The sequence below is a fragment of the Pleurodeles waltl genome, chromosome 12, assembly GCF_031143425.1.
Source record: "Pleurodeles waltl isolate 20211129_DDA chromosome 12, aPleWal1.hap1.20221129, whole genome shotgun sequence".
Lineage (NCBI taxonomy): Eukaryota > Metazoa > Chordata > Amphibia > Caudata > Salamandridae > Pleurodeles > Pleurodeles waltl.
In genome coordinates this window covers 487,220,929-487,239,791 of record NC_090451.1, presented here as the reverse complement: position 1 = coordinate 487,239,791, position 18,863 = coordinate 487,220,929, and the positions used below count along the sequence as shown (strand labels likewise).

Here is an 18,863-nt window from a genome sequence, read left to right as displayed (position 1 = left end):
CACATGCCCTTTTGGCATGTGTGCACCTTACATGTCTTCCAAAATTGTTTTGGTGTGCAGCAGAGGGGGCCTTAGGCCCCCAGCATCCTGGAGTCTGCATTTCCCAAATTGTGAATTCCCGTTAAGAATTCGCAATTTGGGAAATGCAAACAAATTGCAAATATGGGCCGACAGGCCCATAGGTGCGAATGGGGGCTGTATTGCAATTTGCGATTCGGTAATAGCATTAGCGAGTTTTAAGAAATCGCTATTGCGGAATTGCAAATATGATACATAGCATTTTGCGACGCAGAAATAGCGATTTCTTAAAAATTGCTATTTCCGAAACGCAAAAGGCTTTTTTGATACAACTGTCTCTTAGACTATTACGTTAAGCAGCTTTGAGGTCTTAAAGACGTAATCCATCCACTGAGAGTAAAATGTCCCTGAGTAGATAAATGGTCTGAATCATGAAATAGTGAAGCAAGGCAAAACATAATGATGGCTTTTAAATGATGCTGCCTTCAACTCTCAAAGCGGTGTTATCCTCAATATAGACAATTTGCTTTTTTGTGGTGAAGAATCCACTCATACTGTTGAGTCACATGCAACCACAAATTTAAAGATTGTAAAGTCTAGCTGTAGTTGTCAAAAACAGCAAGAGAATTGTTAGAAATATATATTAAACCGAAGACTAAATAGTGGGTCTTAAGATATACTACACACCTCTGCGTTATTCAGCAAAGATTGTATGCCTTTTTTTACTCAAGCAAATGCCTAGCAACACTTAAAGACAGTGGGGCATCCTTATGAGTCCCTTGTGCCACCGCAGCATCACTTTTTGTGACGGTCCGACGGCGCATACTACAAAATCATAGCTTTGAGGCCACACAAAGCCACTTTGTGCAGCTTTGAATGGCCTCATGGATCTGGAGTAAGGTAAGGTAGCGCAAATTGCTGTGTTGCCTTACTCTGCGCTCAGGAGCTGTTCCAGGAGCATTGCGTTGGGTGTTTCCACGCAACACTCATGGATTTTGAAGCTTATTAGAGGAAACCCATTTCTAAGATGCTCACTTTCAACCACAATGCATGAACACCCACGCACATGCATCATGATGCATGCATATGCTTGCATGCACCATGAAGCATGCACATGCATGCTTGATGTCTAAGGCATGCACATTCAACATGACACAGCCACCATTTTATTTAATTTGCTGTTCTAATCTTTGAGAAGTAAAAAAAAAGGTATATCCATACAAAAGCACATTTCAATACATGAGTGGCCTGGCAACATGTTGCAACTGCTGGACCCTTACCTTCCAAAAACATAAATAAAAATAATATTAGTAAAAACAATGATGTGATGGGGAGTGGCAGTGGTCATAAAGGCAGGGGTAGGGGAAAGTTAACTTCATGAGAGGTCAGAGCAAGGGTAAAGGACAATGAAGGAGTTGGGGCATTTAATTAAAAAAAAATAAAGAGGAAAGAAGCCGGGTGGGGAAGCTCTGGGTGAGCAGGGTGGGATAGTGGACCCAGAAACATGGCAAGGAAGGGAAAGCAGAACATCCGGGAGAAAGCAAGAAAACACAGGCACTCTCCTTCAATGGTTAAAGAAAAATATTAAAAGGAGTGTCCAGAATTCAAGAAGCATCTGCCGTGAAAGGATGAAAGTCAACCAATCAAAACACTGTGAAACTGAATTGCTCTTCAACAGAACACGCAAGAATAGGGAGGAAAGTCATCATCAAATCGGGAGAGAACTGAGATGGACAAGCTGGCCCAAAGCTTACTCTATGTATACTTGAAACAATAAGTATTGGTGCAGGAATGTCCCCTGCATAATGTGCAGTTGTGGACTATGCACTGAGTGACGGATTGCTTGTATCTGGTATCCTGATTTTTGGCCCTCACTTTAATCTAGGGTGTATGCAGAGGCAAAGGCCTGTTCCTTGACATGAGTGAAGTCCTGGACTGTCCTTTGACCTGAAGCTGTGCTCCAAGCATCCCTCCAATACACAATCTGTAGAGTACTGTCCTTGTCATGGACTTAGTTCCTAGGGGGGGTGGTGATATCTTGTGTAGCGAATCCATAATTGTGGCCAGACCTTTTTATCTGTTTCACTGGTGTGGAAGCCCACTGTCCCACTCATTTAAAGTTCCGCTCCTATGTACTAACCTAGATTCTAGCAATAACATCCCAAGAGCGTGTTGAGAGTGTTTGTCGCCTGCATGTTATATGCATGGCGTGTATGAATGAACCAGAGTAATGGAGACAAAGGGAAACCATTATGATGGTCCCTGGCCTGCCCTTTCCGCAAGATGGAGGCAAGGATATTTTCTAAAACAGTAGAATTACATTGGCGATATTCCTGAAGCTGGAAGGAGAAGACAAGGCTTCATTAAAAATTAAATTAGGCCTTTTGCTGAGAGGAGCTGCTGATTTGTCTTCTTGTAGCACTGTCCTATGGGAGACTGTGGGAGTGAAGGGTGGCACTGCTACCTCTGTTGTTCAAGGTGAAAGGGATTCCTTAGGTAGGACCATCCTTTTTTCTTAATCGCTCATCAGTGTAGCTGAAGACAAGTGCAGAAAACTCACACCTCTTTGCACCTCTGTTGTGGGTGCTGCAGGCTGAAGACTCCCTGCTATGGGGAGCATCACTATGCACAAAAATGGTGCCTGGAGAGCATCCTGAAAAGGGCACTTAAAAAGAATACCACCAGAAACCAGTTCTGAAAGTGCATACAGTTGATCCATATCTCCTGTCTGCTTTGACAGTATAAAGGTAGAACCTGCAGGCTCACTTGCTGTCCATTTCCAAGTTCTACCTGAACAAGGCAAGGAGTGTTCCATGGAGTTCTGAGACATCTGCTGGACAGCCAGAACTGGTATGTGCCTGACTCCCAGCTTCTCAAAGGTGAGAGATATCACCTGATTTGCTGTTCCAAGTAGTCATGTGTAGCGTGAACTGGGTCTATGTGCCAAAAGATTACTTTTGTAATATGTCCAGCACAACACATGGCCAACCACTGGTACTGCAACACCTTCTAACAGAAAATAATGGATTTAGAGACTTACTACAAAAGTGTAAGTTACTACAAAAGTGCACTTCGAGAATACCAAAAAGTAGTAAACTTACTCGAGTGTAACTACTGTAGTTCCAAGCAATCTATAACAAAGTGCAGTTTGTGAATCAGACGAATCGTGTCACATAAAGATATGCAACATGACATAACTTAGGATGGAACCGACTGCTGTGCTTTCAAAACTCCGCTGAACGTTGTATACGTTTAGAACTTTTAAAACTCCACTGGATGTTGCCCTTCAAGTACAGCCTGCAAAATATTGACTTCCTGCCACCTTCCTGCACTCGGCCCTGTTCGGAATGGTATCGGTGTGACTTGGGTCCTCTATGGGAAAATAATCAGGCAGATAGCTACTGAATGACTGGCGGGCCCATTTATCAAATTAAATGTCTAGCTAGAAAATGTATGCACTTATGTGTATTCCCGCAGAGACTAAGCATTTTTTTGGCAGCCCTTTCCTTATCCAGACCTCGCCCGTGAAACTTGATTGACTCAGTTTTCTTAATTTTTTCACATACTGTTGTGGCTATTTTCTCTACTTTTACATTTTGCTATGATGCAAATTATTATTACATCCTTAAGTGTCATACACAAATAGCACCCCACGCAATATTGTCCACTAATTCAGATAGTAGCAATTTCAGGTTCTGTGGGGCGAGTTTTGAATTTCCCCAAGCTAGTCTTAAATCTTGGGAAAGCAATAGTATCAAAAACTGTTAGGAAGTGTGCTACTCATAAGGTTAACTTTGGGGCAAAACCCGTTGTACACGGTTGTGATTTTTATTTTCTGTCTCACACCGAGAACATCAAAAATGCACTATGTAAGAAGGCAAGCGAAAAGATTTGTGTCTTAACTAATCAACATAAACCATTTTATTTAATTCATTTAACATAAGTAATGTGTTATACTTTTGTAGCATAGGCCCCGCAAAAGGTTTTATACCTATAATTATTTGTTTTATAACAGACAGCCTTGTAATGAAAATTAACCAATCACATGACCAAAAATACTTCCATTATACCAAAATTTATAGCACTTCTGAATGCTAATTCCTTGATATTCTCGCCTGCACATCTACAGTTGTGTGAAGGATGGGTTTGGAAATGAGAAGAAAAGAACCGAGTGGCCACGTGCCCCAGGAATAGTTAAGCAAGTTTGCCAGCATCTATGGCCCTCGTAAAGAAAAACCATTATTGACTCTAGTGGACGTGACCAGAATGAAGGCTGTATGGAAAACCCCTGCAGCAGCTCTACATGTTGTTTTTAGTTTTACTATTTAACAGTGGTTGCATAGTATTCGTCCTTCAATCATAAATAGGAGTTGCTGGCGAATCAAACACACTGACAGAACAATTGCAGCTGATCTCCTAGTTGTCCCTGCATGGTGATTTGTCTATGATGGCCACTCGAATGTGACCAATATTAAAAACCCAAATTCTATGAGACCAGTGTAGGTATAACATTAAGTGGATGGTACGAAAATGTTTTTTTCCATCTTGTTTCTAAATTCCGATATAACTGAGTTGGCAAATACTGATTCTGCAAATATAAATTCCCTTGCGATTATGGGAGATTACTGCCCTTTCCCAATTTTCACTGATCGTCATTATGCCCCATCAGTATATGCTTCTCCTTCCTGCCCCTTTCTGCCTCTCCTCCTGTCCCCCTGACACCCAACGTATGGCCAGTTCAACCCTGCTACCATTCTCTGCACCTGCCATCCTCCGTTCTCGGTCCCAGTGAATGTGGTCTCTTACTGTGTTCACCTGGTGATCCATTGATGCGTTTCCACCAGATTTATGCCCACTCTCCTTCTATGTCCTTTTTGCTTCTCCCCTTCTGGTTCTACCGGTGACACCAGCCATCTTTTCTCTTCACACAAGTTTCTGTTCTTCATCTATGCCTGCTTCCCTTTTGTACCAATTTGCTACTGTTCAATCAGACCTTTTTACTGCTAGCTCACAAGTCTCTATTAAGGCAACTCTTTTATTTTAAATATTATTTCATACCCTATTTAAACAGAAAACTGTTTGAATATTTTGTAATATGATGTTTTGTAGGAGATATTTTGACCCATTACAACTTGCATAACACAGGAATGTCTGTTCCATCGCTGTAACAATAGCAACAGTACTGAAACTGCGTGCTAAACCGCGTTCTTAATCATATTTGTCAACAAAATGTAGTTCCCCTTGAGCAGCAAACTGTAAACAGTGGTATACCACTTCATGACGGTTCGAACTTTTCTGAGGTAGAGGCCTGACATTCTGTCAGGGTCACAGCAGGTAGGGAACCGAAAAGTAGCAAAGATCTATGCCAAGCAGTAGCACAGGGCATGGTGGACTGCTGGGGTGTCTGAAATATGACCAGTTCTCTGTGCACACATCAAGACTTGGAATGTCTTGGCATATCCAGGGTCTTCGCCTCTCAGTGGGTCAAAACGTTGCCTGTATTCCAATTGATAGAGAAGTTGTCCAGATCCATTGCTTGAGACACTTAACACAGATGTATTAAAAACACAGGATGCAATAAAACACAGGAAAAATGACGGAAGAGTGATAGAAGAATGTTAAGTGAGCTGATCAAGCTGGCCCCAATTAGTCAAGTGAATCACTGGGATGGCTAATTACCACAAAGTCCTCCTTTGTGTCTTCTTTCACTTGGAGAATATAATCACCAACAGGCATGGTCGTGCCTGATGGATCTTGTTCACTTTTTGGGATTGGGAAAACGAAGGGTGCACTCTCAGAACTAGCAATAAAAGCCTGATTTTGAAAACTATCAGGTGGAATGTAGGTCAACCCGGGTGGTTCTCGGACTTCTCCACAGTTCTCTGAAGATTTTTCAGTAGCTGCCCTGTCGATACCTGTTTTTTTTGGCGATCCACAGGGGACCTCCTGAGGGCGGACAACCATTTTTAAAATATGATCATATTTAGCATTGCTCTGACCTGGATAACCACTAATTGGATCTGAATGTTTTGCCTTTAAGCTGTTTTTCTGTGGACTGTTGTTGAGAATTTCAGACCCATTACTTGTCGATTCCTCTACAGGATATTGCAAATTTCCCTCTGCACGTTCACTAATGTTTAATTTGCTTATTAATGAAGCCAGTTCATAATCATCTTTATTGGATACATTTGGTTGAGAAACATTGATAATGGTGGGTGACAGATTTTTTTTTTTTACAGCACTGGTTTCACCATCAAGTGGTTTAAACAGTGGGCTCCTCATAGTGAAGTTCGAACCATCCGTAAAATCACATTGTTCTGAAACAGCTTTAGATTCTTCTGTTATGGCATCAACTTTAGTGTCAGTACAAAACGCAAAAGTCTGATGCCCATTTTCACAGAATATCTGCGGATTAGCTACAGCAGTGGGTGCCTCCTCTAGCACAGTTCCTCCAAGGCCTGGTCCACTTTTATTTTCTTTGAGTTTTTTGTACTTTTGATGGCAATCGCCTTGAAAAAGAGGTTTTCGTCCAATGTTAATATCACTGTATTGAGTTAAAAATTCCTCACTCTCTGAACGAGTAGAATGGAAACATTCAGAGGCAAGACTTTTAGAGGCTGAAGATTTCTCTGTACTTTGGCCAGCGAAGCCTACGCCAAAGTTCTTGGAAGCTGAGCTGGAAATGTCTGTTACATCCTCATTTCTCATATCTGCTGCTGGATCTGAACGGTCTCTTCCTATACTGGCCCTGATGTCCTGAGAGGATTCTGAATCAGAAAGTACTCTACTGTTAGCCTTTGTTACTTCAACAGATTCAGGCAGTTCCTTTACGGTGCTGTCCACATTTGTATCTTTTTTAGATTTTAAGCCACTATGTCCTTCAAGCTTTATGCTCTCCGCTGATTTAGAAGATAGTTGTACTTTGCTGTCTAATTCTGTGTTTTCATTTGGTCTAGAAGTGTTCAATCGTTTGCTGTCTGTCCATTTGTTTTCTGCTGAATTAGAAGGGCTCATACCTTTGTTGCCAATCTTTGTTTTTTCAATGGGAGATTTACCATTGTTCAGTCCATTGCTGTCCATGATTGTTTTTTCTGGTGTTTTCTGGGAGTTCAACAGTTTACTGCCAATCTTTATATCGTCTGCTGAGGTAGGTGAGCTTAGACCTTGGTTGTTCTTCATATGGTACTGTAGTTCTGAACAGTTTGTTAATTTATTGTTCCTTCTACTTTCATCCGAGTCTGAAATGTGCAACCCTATGCCTTTACCACCAAAGTCTGTGGATTGTTTGGTATTGTATGCTTCCTTGTCATCTATCACTAAACCTACAGTTGTTTCAGGCTGATACATTTCTATGGTGCTTGTTGTAGTAACCTTGTCTGCTTCAAAACGGCCGCCCATTTCGGTGTCTCTTGCTCCTGGTGGCAGGCCTTCTATGCTTAATAAGCTATTCTTGGAGATTGGCCACGTATTATTCTTTTTTATGTTTGCATTAACCAACTTCTGAGGATCGTTTTTAAAGGTTGCTCGGGTCTCCTGCTCTTCAACCTCATTCTTTCCAGGAAGTGCAGCTCTTGTTCTCAGGCATTTTATAAGGTTGCACTTTTTCCCTCCGTTTGACAATTCCAAGATAAGTTCACATTCGATTCTTGCAAGAAATATTTGAAAAGCAATGTTTTGGCTCTTCTTTTCGTCTATCTTTTCAGTGAGTTGGAACTCAGTTGCTGTTAGTGTACTGTAGCCTAGATTATGTAAAACTCCTTTCACTACAGTTTCTGGAAGCACAGATCGAACATTGTAGACAAAACTACCGGTAAAGGTCTGAAAAATACAATAATGAAAACGTGTTAAAGAATGTACAAACGTGCATCAGCTAGGTTTTATTTTTTCAATAACAACATTTTATTCGTTTTTGGTATGTCAGAATATGTTGCGCATTTGACCATACAAGAGAGCAGATGCCCTACTACCTCAGCCTTCGATATAACATTGCAAACATAATGGAAGCAACCTCCCCAACACCGGTCAGCAGTTAACAATCTATTTGGATTCTTCCACCGTGGGTCCACAGCTCATTCTTTGTGATTATAAATCTGGATTGTGTCTTCAAGGGAGAGATGGGGGTTTCAACTCTTAGGACTAGTGCAGTGGTTCCCAACCTGTGGTCCGGGGACCCCTAGGGTCCGCGACTACTTAGAATATTAAATAATATTAACAGATTAAGTCCTCAGTTTACAGTAACGTCTCAGTAGGGGGTCCCCGAATTCCAATAATGATTCAGTGGGGGTCCCCGGGTTCCAATAATGATGAAGTGGGGGTCCACAGAAGTCAGAGGGTTGGGAACCACTGGACTTGTGATACCCCGCTAGCAACACCACTTAACCCATATTTTGTAGTGTTTCAGTGGACAGCCCTGCTTTACATATAGGGATTTGTAGGCTCATGCAGATGGTCTAGCCCAGATTTGCACCATTCCAAAGATCATGATTCGCTGTCTTTCCAAACCTTGGTTATGTCCCTCTTCGCTATCAGGAGTCCCAACATTACAGCATGGTGTGGTATCTGTCAGCTAGATTTTCTTGACCAAGAAAGTACATCATTAAAATGATCACAAAAGTTTGGTGTAAATCAGTGACCAGTACGAACTGCATACATAATAAAAAAGTATTTCTTTCCCACTTGTGTCCTATATCCTGTAGCAAACACCACTGATGTTGTTGCTAACGTAGCTGCTAAAATAAATTATGTCACTCGTCACCTGAGAGGACGTTTGGCAGGATTTCCAGCAACCCCACAGACAAAGCTGCTCTCTGCTGATACACGTGTCCAGAGATTTACAGCACTTGCTGCACCTATTAAGGTGAAAAACTACAGTTTACTTTATCGATAAAAAACAAACTTTGACTGCATTTACCAGGATGCATTGGGGGCTGACTGCATGCTGGAGTGTGAGGCAGGGTGCTTCCTTTCTGGTTTTCCTGTTTATGAAGTAATGTATAGTGGCTAAGGGAGATAGGTTGTGTAAGTAAGCATATCAGGCAAATGTCAGGGCTTTATAGATAATAATATGTACAACTTTGTTTCAAGTAATGGGTTTTAAGGGCATCAGTAAGGCTTTTTAACAATGCAGACTAGTATGCAATTTTACAGTCCCTCTAACAAAGAATTCAGGGAACATCTTGCAGAGATAGACCCTGGCGAAACCATCTACTGCAAGGATGGAATGCAGGTCAATGACTTCAACCATGTTTTATTTCTTTGTTCACTGCAATGTATGGCTGAGGGCAGTACTTAAGTTACATGGAGCACAGCATGCAAGAACTGCAGGGCTTGAATTGTGACCTTGAGGAAAAGGTACTGTGTAATATGGCTGCAGTGTTTTAACATATCCAAAGTAATTACTAGAGAGCCCTATGTTACTCGTAGGTCATTCACCTAATACGCCTCTTGAGGTCATTAGGCTGCAAATGAGTTTCAGATCTACGTGGTCAGTAGCACTGCTGTCAACACTGACATACATGTTCAATTGCAATCATTAAGGCACATTATACACATTTTTTTTTTCTTCCAGGGCTGCTCTCACATGATGATTTTGCATTCTGTACACAACAGGTAGACGTATTGGATTTGCAATCAGCATTTTATAGTATAAATGTCTTCAAGTTGATGTTTAAAAAAAAAAAAACTCAAGAAAATATTATTCCATAACAGATGCCCTTTTATCACTCTGTAAATTCAAGGTTTATATTGATCATATCAACTTTTGTATTGGTAACCTCAACATTAATCAGTATGTGTTATTCAAATGTCCTATATTGCCTCAATCATCTAGTGTCAAAGGTTGTGGGAATTTGTTGAGGACTGTTTTATGAGTGTTGGTTATAAAGACTTTGCCACAAGATCACTTAATTTCTCGGACATCTGTTGAAATATTGTCAAGATGCATTGTGCTGGGTACCTTCCCCTAAAAACTTTATTGCCTTTTCAATAGACTGAAGCTTTGTGATCTATTGATTGCCACAAAGGTGTTCTTAATTGTTCAGTTTTTATAAACTTTAATTAGTCTTTTGGAAGTACATTTTTAGCAATATTCATATGGTTTAAAAATGAAAATAAAACAGAAATATATGATGTACCCACTAGCAATGTACTTCAAGTCTTTGCATTCCCAATTTCCAGAAAGAATGTCTGGGAATCAGAGGAAGGTAGTGGCAAGCTTGCCCGCCTGACCACAGGAGCTCTGTAGCTGGTCCTACTATAGAGGAAAAAGATGGCGCTGTTAGCAATACTGTGTGGTGAGCAAGAACTGTGAGGTTTGTTTCAGATCACCAGTACTTTTCAGTACAATACTCCTTTTCACCTTATTTTTATTCTCCTCTGCCCGTTCTGGGGCTCTGTTGACGGGCGGAGCATGGTGAAACAAGATGGATGCTACTGCCTCGGAGTCCAGCACTTGTCTTGTGACTGGACAAGAGGATGTTGGTGACTGAGGAAAGAAGGAAAGATGTTGGTCATGTAACTGAGGAACATCAAAGTAAAGGTGTGAAAGGAGACATAAATGGGTGGCGTTTTGTGCACATTTCCCCTCCATGAGGATTAAGCTGCTCTGAATGGCCTGTGGAGAGATGAGGTTGAGGATTATTATGCTGGGACCACATGTGGGACTTAAAGGACTTTACAAAACCAAAGGCCCCAAATCAAGTAAATGTGAAGTCTAGTCCTCACACCACCTACCTCACAATGAATCTTAAAATTAAGCACTTGAAGTCAATCTGAGAAGTGCAAACATTCTCACAAAAACAAAGGTGAGGAAGTGACAGGTAAACCCTGTGTTAGTGCATGATATGGCAAAATGCTATGCCAATGCTGGAGAAATGAAAACATTATTGGAGGGTGAAAATCTGAACCTTGAACAAAAAATATAATTCAACTTCACCACATTACTGATTTCAATACAGCTACAAACACCAGAAATATCTGACAAATGTCAAATGAAACTGAGCCTGTTTTTTGGGAGCCACCACTTGATCTACAGGGTAGTTGTAGCTAAGGACTAGCCAACAAAGAACTCAATTATTGTAGATAGTAATTTAGCTAACGGAAAAAAAGTTATAAAAGGATACACCTATAAAAGAAAGGCTGTGATGTCCAAACATAAGTCCTGCAGAAAGAGTAGGTTTAACCCCTAAAAAATAATGTACTTGGTGCTTCTTTGAAGCTTAAATCCATATCATCCAGGTAATGTGAAACTCATGAGGTCAGAACTTAAAAATCTGCAAGAAAAAGAATGTTGTAGTAACTGCAAGGATGCACCTTAGGCTGGCCGCAGTGGGGCACAACTTCTGAAAATATTGATCTCTGGTTACTTGGTGGCATTAAGTGTTACGACGTGTCAGAGGGTCAGTATTTCACACTATCCTCACCAACCCTGTCTGCCCTGTCTTTCACAGATTTGCCAGCAGACCATAACGTTTCATCTTTACCCTAGGTTTACTTGTTTTTTTTTAAATTCTCCTATTTTTGGAGGGCCAAACAGCATCCAAATGCACAATTCAATCATTTTTAGAGGGTGGTATTATACATAATCATTCAAGGCGAGACAAATGTTCTTGAGGTTTGTGTACCTCGAAGGGGAACTCAGGTTTGTTGTTATGTTTGCAGGACTTTCTCTTTGCTGATAGCTGGACTTCACCCAAACATTTCTGTTACAGTTGTCTGTGAACCATAAGGTGTAACTCTCACAAGCTTTCCTGTAGAAGTGTCTGTATTCCTGCAGCTGTGAATGTTATTCCATTTCTTAACAATTGTTCATCTGCTTCGGCCCAAGATGTGGCCAGATGTTTCTTTGATAAATAACATACCATTCTAATATTGTTTTTTGCGATGGTGCCGTCCTGTAGGGTCAAATAAAAAATGTTCATAATCCTCTTTTGTATGTATGTATGTATATATGTATTGACAACATATAAAGTGCATCAACATAACAAACAGAGTCCTGGCACTATCTAGATAGACTATCGAAGAAGAAGGTCAGATAATGTTTGGGGAACAGCCTGGTCTTTAAAGCCTTATGAAATTCTAAGGGATAGTCATGCATCCTAAACTACAAAGGTAAGGAATTCCACAGCTTGGTAGCCACAATCAGAGGTGCTTATCCTCTGAACCATGTCCTGTGGAACTTAGGGGCCAAAGCAGATGAGCATTAGGTGATCGCAGGGTATAGGTAGGAAGATATGGTTGGAATTCGTCATGCAAATAATATCACCCGTTGCAGCGAAAGGCACTGAAGATCAGGAGCATGTCCTTGAATTCCACCCACCTGCCATTGGAAGCCAGTGCAAGGCTTTAAGCACTTCAGATGCTCGGGAATGTTCAGGGAGGTCCAATAACAATTTTGGATCAGTTGTAAGCATTGCAATAAAGTTACCGGAGAGTCCACGAGCAGAGCGATGTGTTAGTTGAGCTGACTTAGGATGTTAGCTCTAACAACCAAGGTTGTGGTCTGTGCTGGTCTTACATAGCACTCTCACAAGGCTGATCCAGATGGAACAGGCCTTGTTCGGATGCTTAAACAGGGCTAAGTCTTGGTCTATACGAATGCCAGAATTTCAGAGCTCAAGAACTCGGGTAGGAGGGCATCTGTACAGGTCAAAACCCAGATGGTAGGGAACAGAAGACTTTTTATCAGCAATCACCAGTAACTCTGTTTCCTCAGTGTTGAACGTTAAAGAGTTCTCAAACATTCATCTGGTCACTGCCTCCATACCGGAATTTCATTCACTAGAAAAGGAGAAGAGTGACACCTTCAAGTGTAAAGGGCGATCTGAGGAAAAATAAGCCTTTGTTCCCTGGGCCATCTGTAGCCAGCTTGGCACGAGTGGGAGATAGAGCTGATATAAAAAACGAATTTGGTGTAATCGATGAGGGGACTACTCATTTCACTTAGAACACTCCTAACTGCCATACCAGCATCCCCTAAAGGCAGAATGGTGCTGGCATGTTGGATCTGGTTACTTGAGAACATTATGTGGGTCATTACGACCCTGGAGGCCAGTGTATTATGACCATGGCACATTAGCCACGGCCATACCTCCAGCCCCTCCACTATACTGCCAGGCTTCTGTCAGGTGGTCATAATCCCCAACCGCCAGCCTGTCCATGGCGGTGTTTGGCTGGCGGTAAGGGGGGACTCGGGGTGCCCTTGGGGGCCCCTGCACTGCCCATGCACTTGGCATGGGCAGTGCAGGGGCCAGCAGGCACAGCCCCATTGCACATTTCACTGCCCGAATTTCGGGCAGTGAAATGCGCGACAGGTGCTGCTGCACCCGCTGCACATCAACATTGCCACCGGCTCTATTTGGAGCCTGCTTCAATGTTGATGTGACTTTTCCATTGGGCCAGCGGAAATGTCAAAATAGGGAGCCACCAATACAGCCAGCACTGGCAGTATTGTGGCGCACGTGGCTCCGGCGGTCTTTTTGCAAGACCGCCAAAGTCGTATTGAGGGCCTAAGTGTTATGGCCTCCGAATACTGCACTGTGAGATAGTATGCATTACAGCAAACAGGATATGCAGCAACAGTTGGAATGATCGCCACTTTTTCATTTGTGAGGGAGTGTCCATGAGTCACGCTCATCCAGTGGCTCCTAAATATTGCAAACCTGTCATCTCACCCACACCTCATCACAACACAACTAGGCCTGCGGAAGAAGAGGACTGGACCTAATGTCTGACCTGTGTGGGGGCCTGAGGGCTGAACCCACTTTTATCTAGGACTGGGAACTGGAGTCTGAGGATCAATTGACTACAAGATGCTTTTTTCTTGGAGTGACCAGCTGACCAGTAGCAACTGACCCTATACTGGACCTTGATGGGGGCTTCTGTTGGATCAGAAGATGTCAAGAGGATCTGCTTCAAAAAGTCTGGAAATCTAGGACTTAAAAAATATTTAAGACCTCTGGAGCTTCAGCCGGACTTTGTGGGATAGGTATCTAACTTGTTAGAGAACTTAGGGCTACATGTACGAAAGTTTGGTTTTGCGACTCGCAAATTGCGAGTCAGAGCTACTCATAATTTGCGAGTCGCAAAAACTTATGTTGCACAGTGTCAATGACATTATTTGCGATTTGCAAGGAGGTCGCAAATGCCCTACCTCATGAATATTCATGAGGTAGGTCACAATTTCCGACCCCATTAGGAATGGCCGCCCTCACAGGGATGGTGGCCTGCTGGAGACAGCAGACCACCATGTCTGCGACTACTTTTAAATAAAGCAGTTTTTTTTTTTTTTAAATGCAGCCCGTTTTCCTTAAAGTGTGACACTGGTGCTAACTGCGATTGTTTTGCGATTGTTTTGCGATTGTTTTGTGACCACATTTGCGGTCACAAAACAATCATACATGGGACTGCGACTCGAAATTAGGAAGACGACTCGCAATTAGGAAGGGAACACCCCTTCCTAATTGTGACTCACAATCCCTTTTTGCGATTCAGTAAATTGTTTACCGAATCGCAAAAATGAGTTGGAACATGCCAAAGTGCATTTTGCACGTCGCAAACGGCCCAATTCCCTGTTTACGATGTGCAAAATGCTACGTACATGTAGCCCTTAGTCGCATACAGCTTCCAGGTTTGCCCAGCTGGTGGAAGTGGAGGATCAAAAAAGAGACTAAGCCTTAAGAGAGAAATCCTGACTGGGCAAAAGGGCAAAACCTATCCTCAGTTAAGTAGGGAGTCCCTAACTAATGCTGTAGGTTGTTCAAGCTTGAACTCTAAAAGGATAATCCCCATTGGTATGCCTATCTCTGAATGAAACTTACCATTCATTATGGCGAATCCACAACAGGTAGCAATTGCAGTCGATATGTGACCACCCCTTACTGCACATTTACTGGCACATGGCCTAACGGCCCAGGAGGGTCCAGTCACATTTGTTGTTGAGGCTCACCCAGCCTATAGCACAGAATATTTTTATTCTTGGGTCACATTTCCAGCAGCTGATGGGAACACAAATACATTTCAACCCTATACATCTGCAAACGTACCTGCACAATACAGAGCATATGCATATCTAGAAATACCTCTACCTTATCAAGAACATATTAAGTGGCTTGATGGCGCCCTACCCCACACAATTTTACACGCTAGGTTAGGTCCTCTAAGTAATGATGGTCCCACCTGGCCTTTATTGGCCACTTATACACCACACCCTGCTGCAGCGAACTTAACTGCAGCTGAAGTCCTCCGCTCATATGCTGAGCTGACGGCAATATACAGGCGATTAGTACAGTTTGTAATGCAAACATTAAATACAAACCCAGCATGTGCTGCTCCAGCGCAACCACATGCAGGAACAACAGGCATTAATCCTGCAATTGTACATTCGATCATGGGTAAAGTATGCGCCAAACGAGAAGAAATTCCGTTTTGGTTAGCTAAAAAATAAACGCACTGGAAGCAGTATTTCTCCAAACGGGAGCTCAGAATAAACATAGAATATTAACTATGTGCTTGCCATTTGGAATGGTCCCCACAATAGATAACTTTAACACTTGGGGCACAGTATTTGCCATACTCTATATTACCGCACACGGTACACTGACACTTGCCAACTTAACGGAAGAGTTGAAACAAATTCAAGATGAATATGGGGCTGCCCCGGCCCTGGACTGGAGGATGCAACTAATGAGCAATTTTGCCACAGTATCCTCAATTATATTAAGTAACCTTAAAGGGGAAGCAGTCGCAGTAGCGGGGCGCATGCGGCTCCGTGACGTTCCTCCACAGGATCAAGAACGTGAGCTACCAAAGATTATCACAGAAACCTATTCTAGTATTGGTCAAGATAGTCTTGGGCCCAGATCCACAAAACCACAACTACTAGGTAAATCTAATAAAGATTCTACCAAGCAAGCTCTTAGGGTAGTAAGAAACGCTGGGACGAAAAAACAACAAACACCTAAAAAAAGAAAGGGGAGAATCTCCACATACGGAGACCTCATAGAATAGATATAATCTCAGAAATAGAGATAATATAAAAAAGCCTGACAGATAGCAATAAACGGATACATGCCAATCTCGTTCCTTTCAGGGCTCCCCAGAAAAACGCAGTGAGAGAGATGGGCAGTCAGAGCGAAGAACTGAGTACGTGAAACTGAGACAGGAATCACAACGCTCAACAGACGTTTCTGTAAAAAAGAACAGAAACGTCCCCAACAAGAACCCCAATTCAAAAAGAAAAAGGTGGCAGCAGTTGCAGTCTGACATGCCACTGAAGAAGAGGGCTCTATTGAAGAACAAGAAGTGGAATTAGCGCTATTAGATAGCGCGGCAGAGGTGGCAATAGTTTGCCGGAATCTTCTAGAGCATCTAGAGGTGAAAGCAACTGATTACTTCCTACAAGTAGAAACTGTGGACGTGTGTCTCCAAGTCTGTAGTATAACGCTACAGTTAGAATTAGAAATTGAGTGCACAATCGACACAATCTTTTGGGACCGCGTCGTAAACATATATGATATCCTATTGGCCGAGAGGGATTGGACACTTAATTTGTCCGTACCTGCCCATATGGGAAAGATATTATCAAACCTTCTTTCTCACCTCCTGTTCCAGAGGAGCTCGCAGAATCCTACGCCACTGATTGGGCATTGGTGCAGGCACCCGCGTTATATCGCAACCATGTAAGGTGGGATAAAGACTCCCCCTATCATGTAATCCCTATTAAAAATCAACCCCAACCACAACCCCAATATCCGATTAAACACGATGCAAAAGCACCCATGAGGGAAATCCTCACACATCTGGAGTACTAGGACGTGATTGAACCCTGTGTCTCACCAATGAATAATTCCTTATTCCCAGTAGCTAAACCGGACCACTTGTACAGAATAGTCTTAGACTACAGACATTTAAACAGTCATATACGCACATACGCTATTCAAAACTCAAATAGCACAGCATTCATGAACAACATAGTTCGTAAAAAATACAAAACAACACTGGACATTTCCAATGTTTTTTTCTGCCACAATATAGCACCTGAAAGTAGAGACTTAACAAGTTTCAGAGCACTAGGCTCCCAGAAAAAATTCTGTTGTTTACCCCAGGGGTACAAGAACAGTCCAGGACTGTTTGCAGCTTGTGTGACTTCAATACGGCATGACATTGACCCTGAAGCATTGTCCTACGTAGATGATAGCTATTTCATGGATGATGAATTACGGCAACATTTAAGACAGGTAGCCCGCATTGTTGTGGGATTTGCCAAGTTCAGCTACAAATTCAATAAAAAAATATATATATATAGCCTTCCTTAGCGTCCTGTTTCTGGGAAATGAGCTAACAAGTGAAGGAAAGAGCCGAGCGCCACAATTCTTGGAAAATGCACATAGTTACAACCTCCAAATACAATTAAAAAACTCCAATCCCTATCAGGTTTTCGAAACTTTGGCAGAACTTACATTCCTGATTACGCATCACTCATAAAACCTTTATATGACTTAATACGTTCTGACTTTTCAAGTAGATTTTGGACAGTCGAACACACTCATTTCCAGAGCTTTGCAAACAGACATGCTTGCAGCACAACACCTACACACAAGGGACAACAATAAACATCTGGTCATCAGAGTAATTACTGGTGCCACAGGTTTCCCTATGTAACTTTCAGTGAGGGTGAGACAGTCCAGATAGCATACAAATCACATTTGTATTCAGCAGCAGAACAACGCTTTGCTCCCACTGAGAAAATTCTCACTGCTGTTCAGATGGCTGTCATTAAAGAAAGACCACTAGCCCAGGGGAAACGCATTATTGTCGTTTCTACAATCCCAGCCCTTGAGGCTGTTAACAAAGCCAGCGTTCATAACGCTAACACATTACATCCACGTTGGATTCAATGGGCAACATCTTTGACAGCCACTGATGTTGACTACATTTTTGACCCAAAATTACAAACAAGAATTTTTGCAATATGAACTAGAATACCCAGTTACAGCAAATACACTGCCTATTGATCTATATCAAAGAGTCATGTACACCGATGGCTCAGCACAACCTGCAATTGGCACAAAACATCAATACTCTGCTGCTTCCTCTGTCTTAAGTGGCTACATGGAGGATAATAAATTTTGTCCCAAACATACATTCACGCAAGCCTTAGGGGATTGCACAGAACAATTAGCAGAGCAAAAGGCTCTGGTGATGGCACTGGAATATACGGATCCTGCACAGTTAACACTGATTGTTTGTGATTCGTACTACTGTGTCCTGTCATTCAATGAATACCTGCATTACTGGCGCCAGAATGGGTTCAGAGATTCTCAAGGCAACACCATCAAACACAGACTTTTGTGTGGGAAAGTAGCAGATCTGAAGGAAACGCTACCAAACGTCCATCTTGTACATACACTTGGACACCAGCGCGTTGGAATACACGTTGCTGGAAATACACTGGATGATGAAGCTGCCAAATCAGCAGTCGCTACGGCTGCTGTTGCTGCAGTAACCTGTTCTGGAACAAAACCAGTCGGTGACATATGGGCTGCTGTGAAAGCCACGGCTGAAGGCACGCCCTATCCAAAAGCATTTCCTGCTAAATATTCCTACCGAATGTGAAGCTGCCTTGAAGCCAAAGTAAAAATACCAGACGTAGGGGATTGAGTAATTCCCAACAAAGATATAAGATCAGAGTTGATTAAAACAGCGCATGAAGGGGTTACATCTGCCCATGCTGGTTTGGCGGCTACAATATCAGTGCTGCAAGCACGTTACTGGTGGGCAGGTCTATACAAACAGGCCAATCAGTATGTCCTTTGTTGTGACATCTACCAACAAATTAAGTGTTCCAC

The 18,863-nt window shown here is 42.3% G+C and overlaps 1 protein-coding gene across 1 annotated transcript in view; it reads right to left on the bottom strand.

The window, feature by feature from the left end:
- Positions 1 to 3,918: 3,918 nt before the first annotated feature.
- Positions 3,919 to 18,863, bottom strand: part of LOC138267909 (uncharacterized) — a 54,613-nt gene continuing 39,668 nt past the window's right edge. The window contains exon 2 of the mRNA XM_069217170.1: positions 3,919 to 7,836. Coding sequence (XP_069073271.1) covers positions 5,665 to 7,836 — 2,172 coding nt within the window. The 3' untranslated portion in view covers positions 3,919 to 5,664. The remainder of the gene's footprint in view (positions 7,837 to 18,863) is intronic.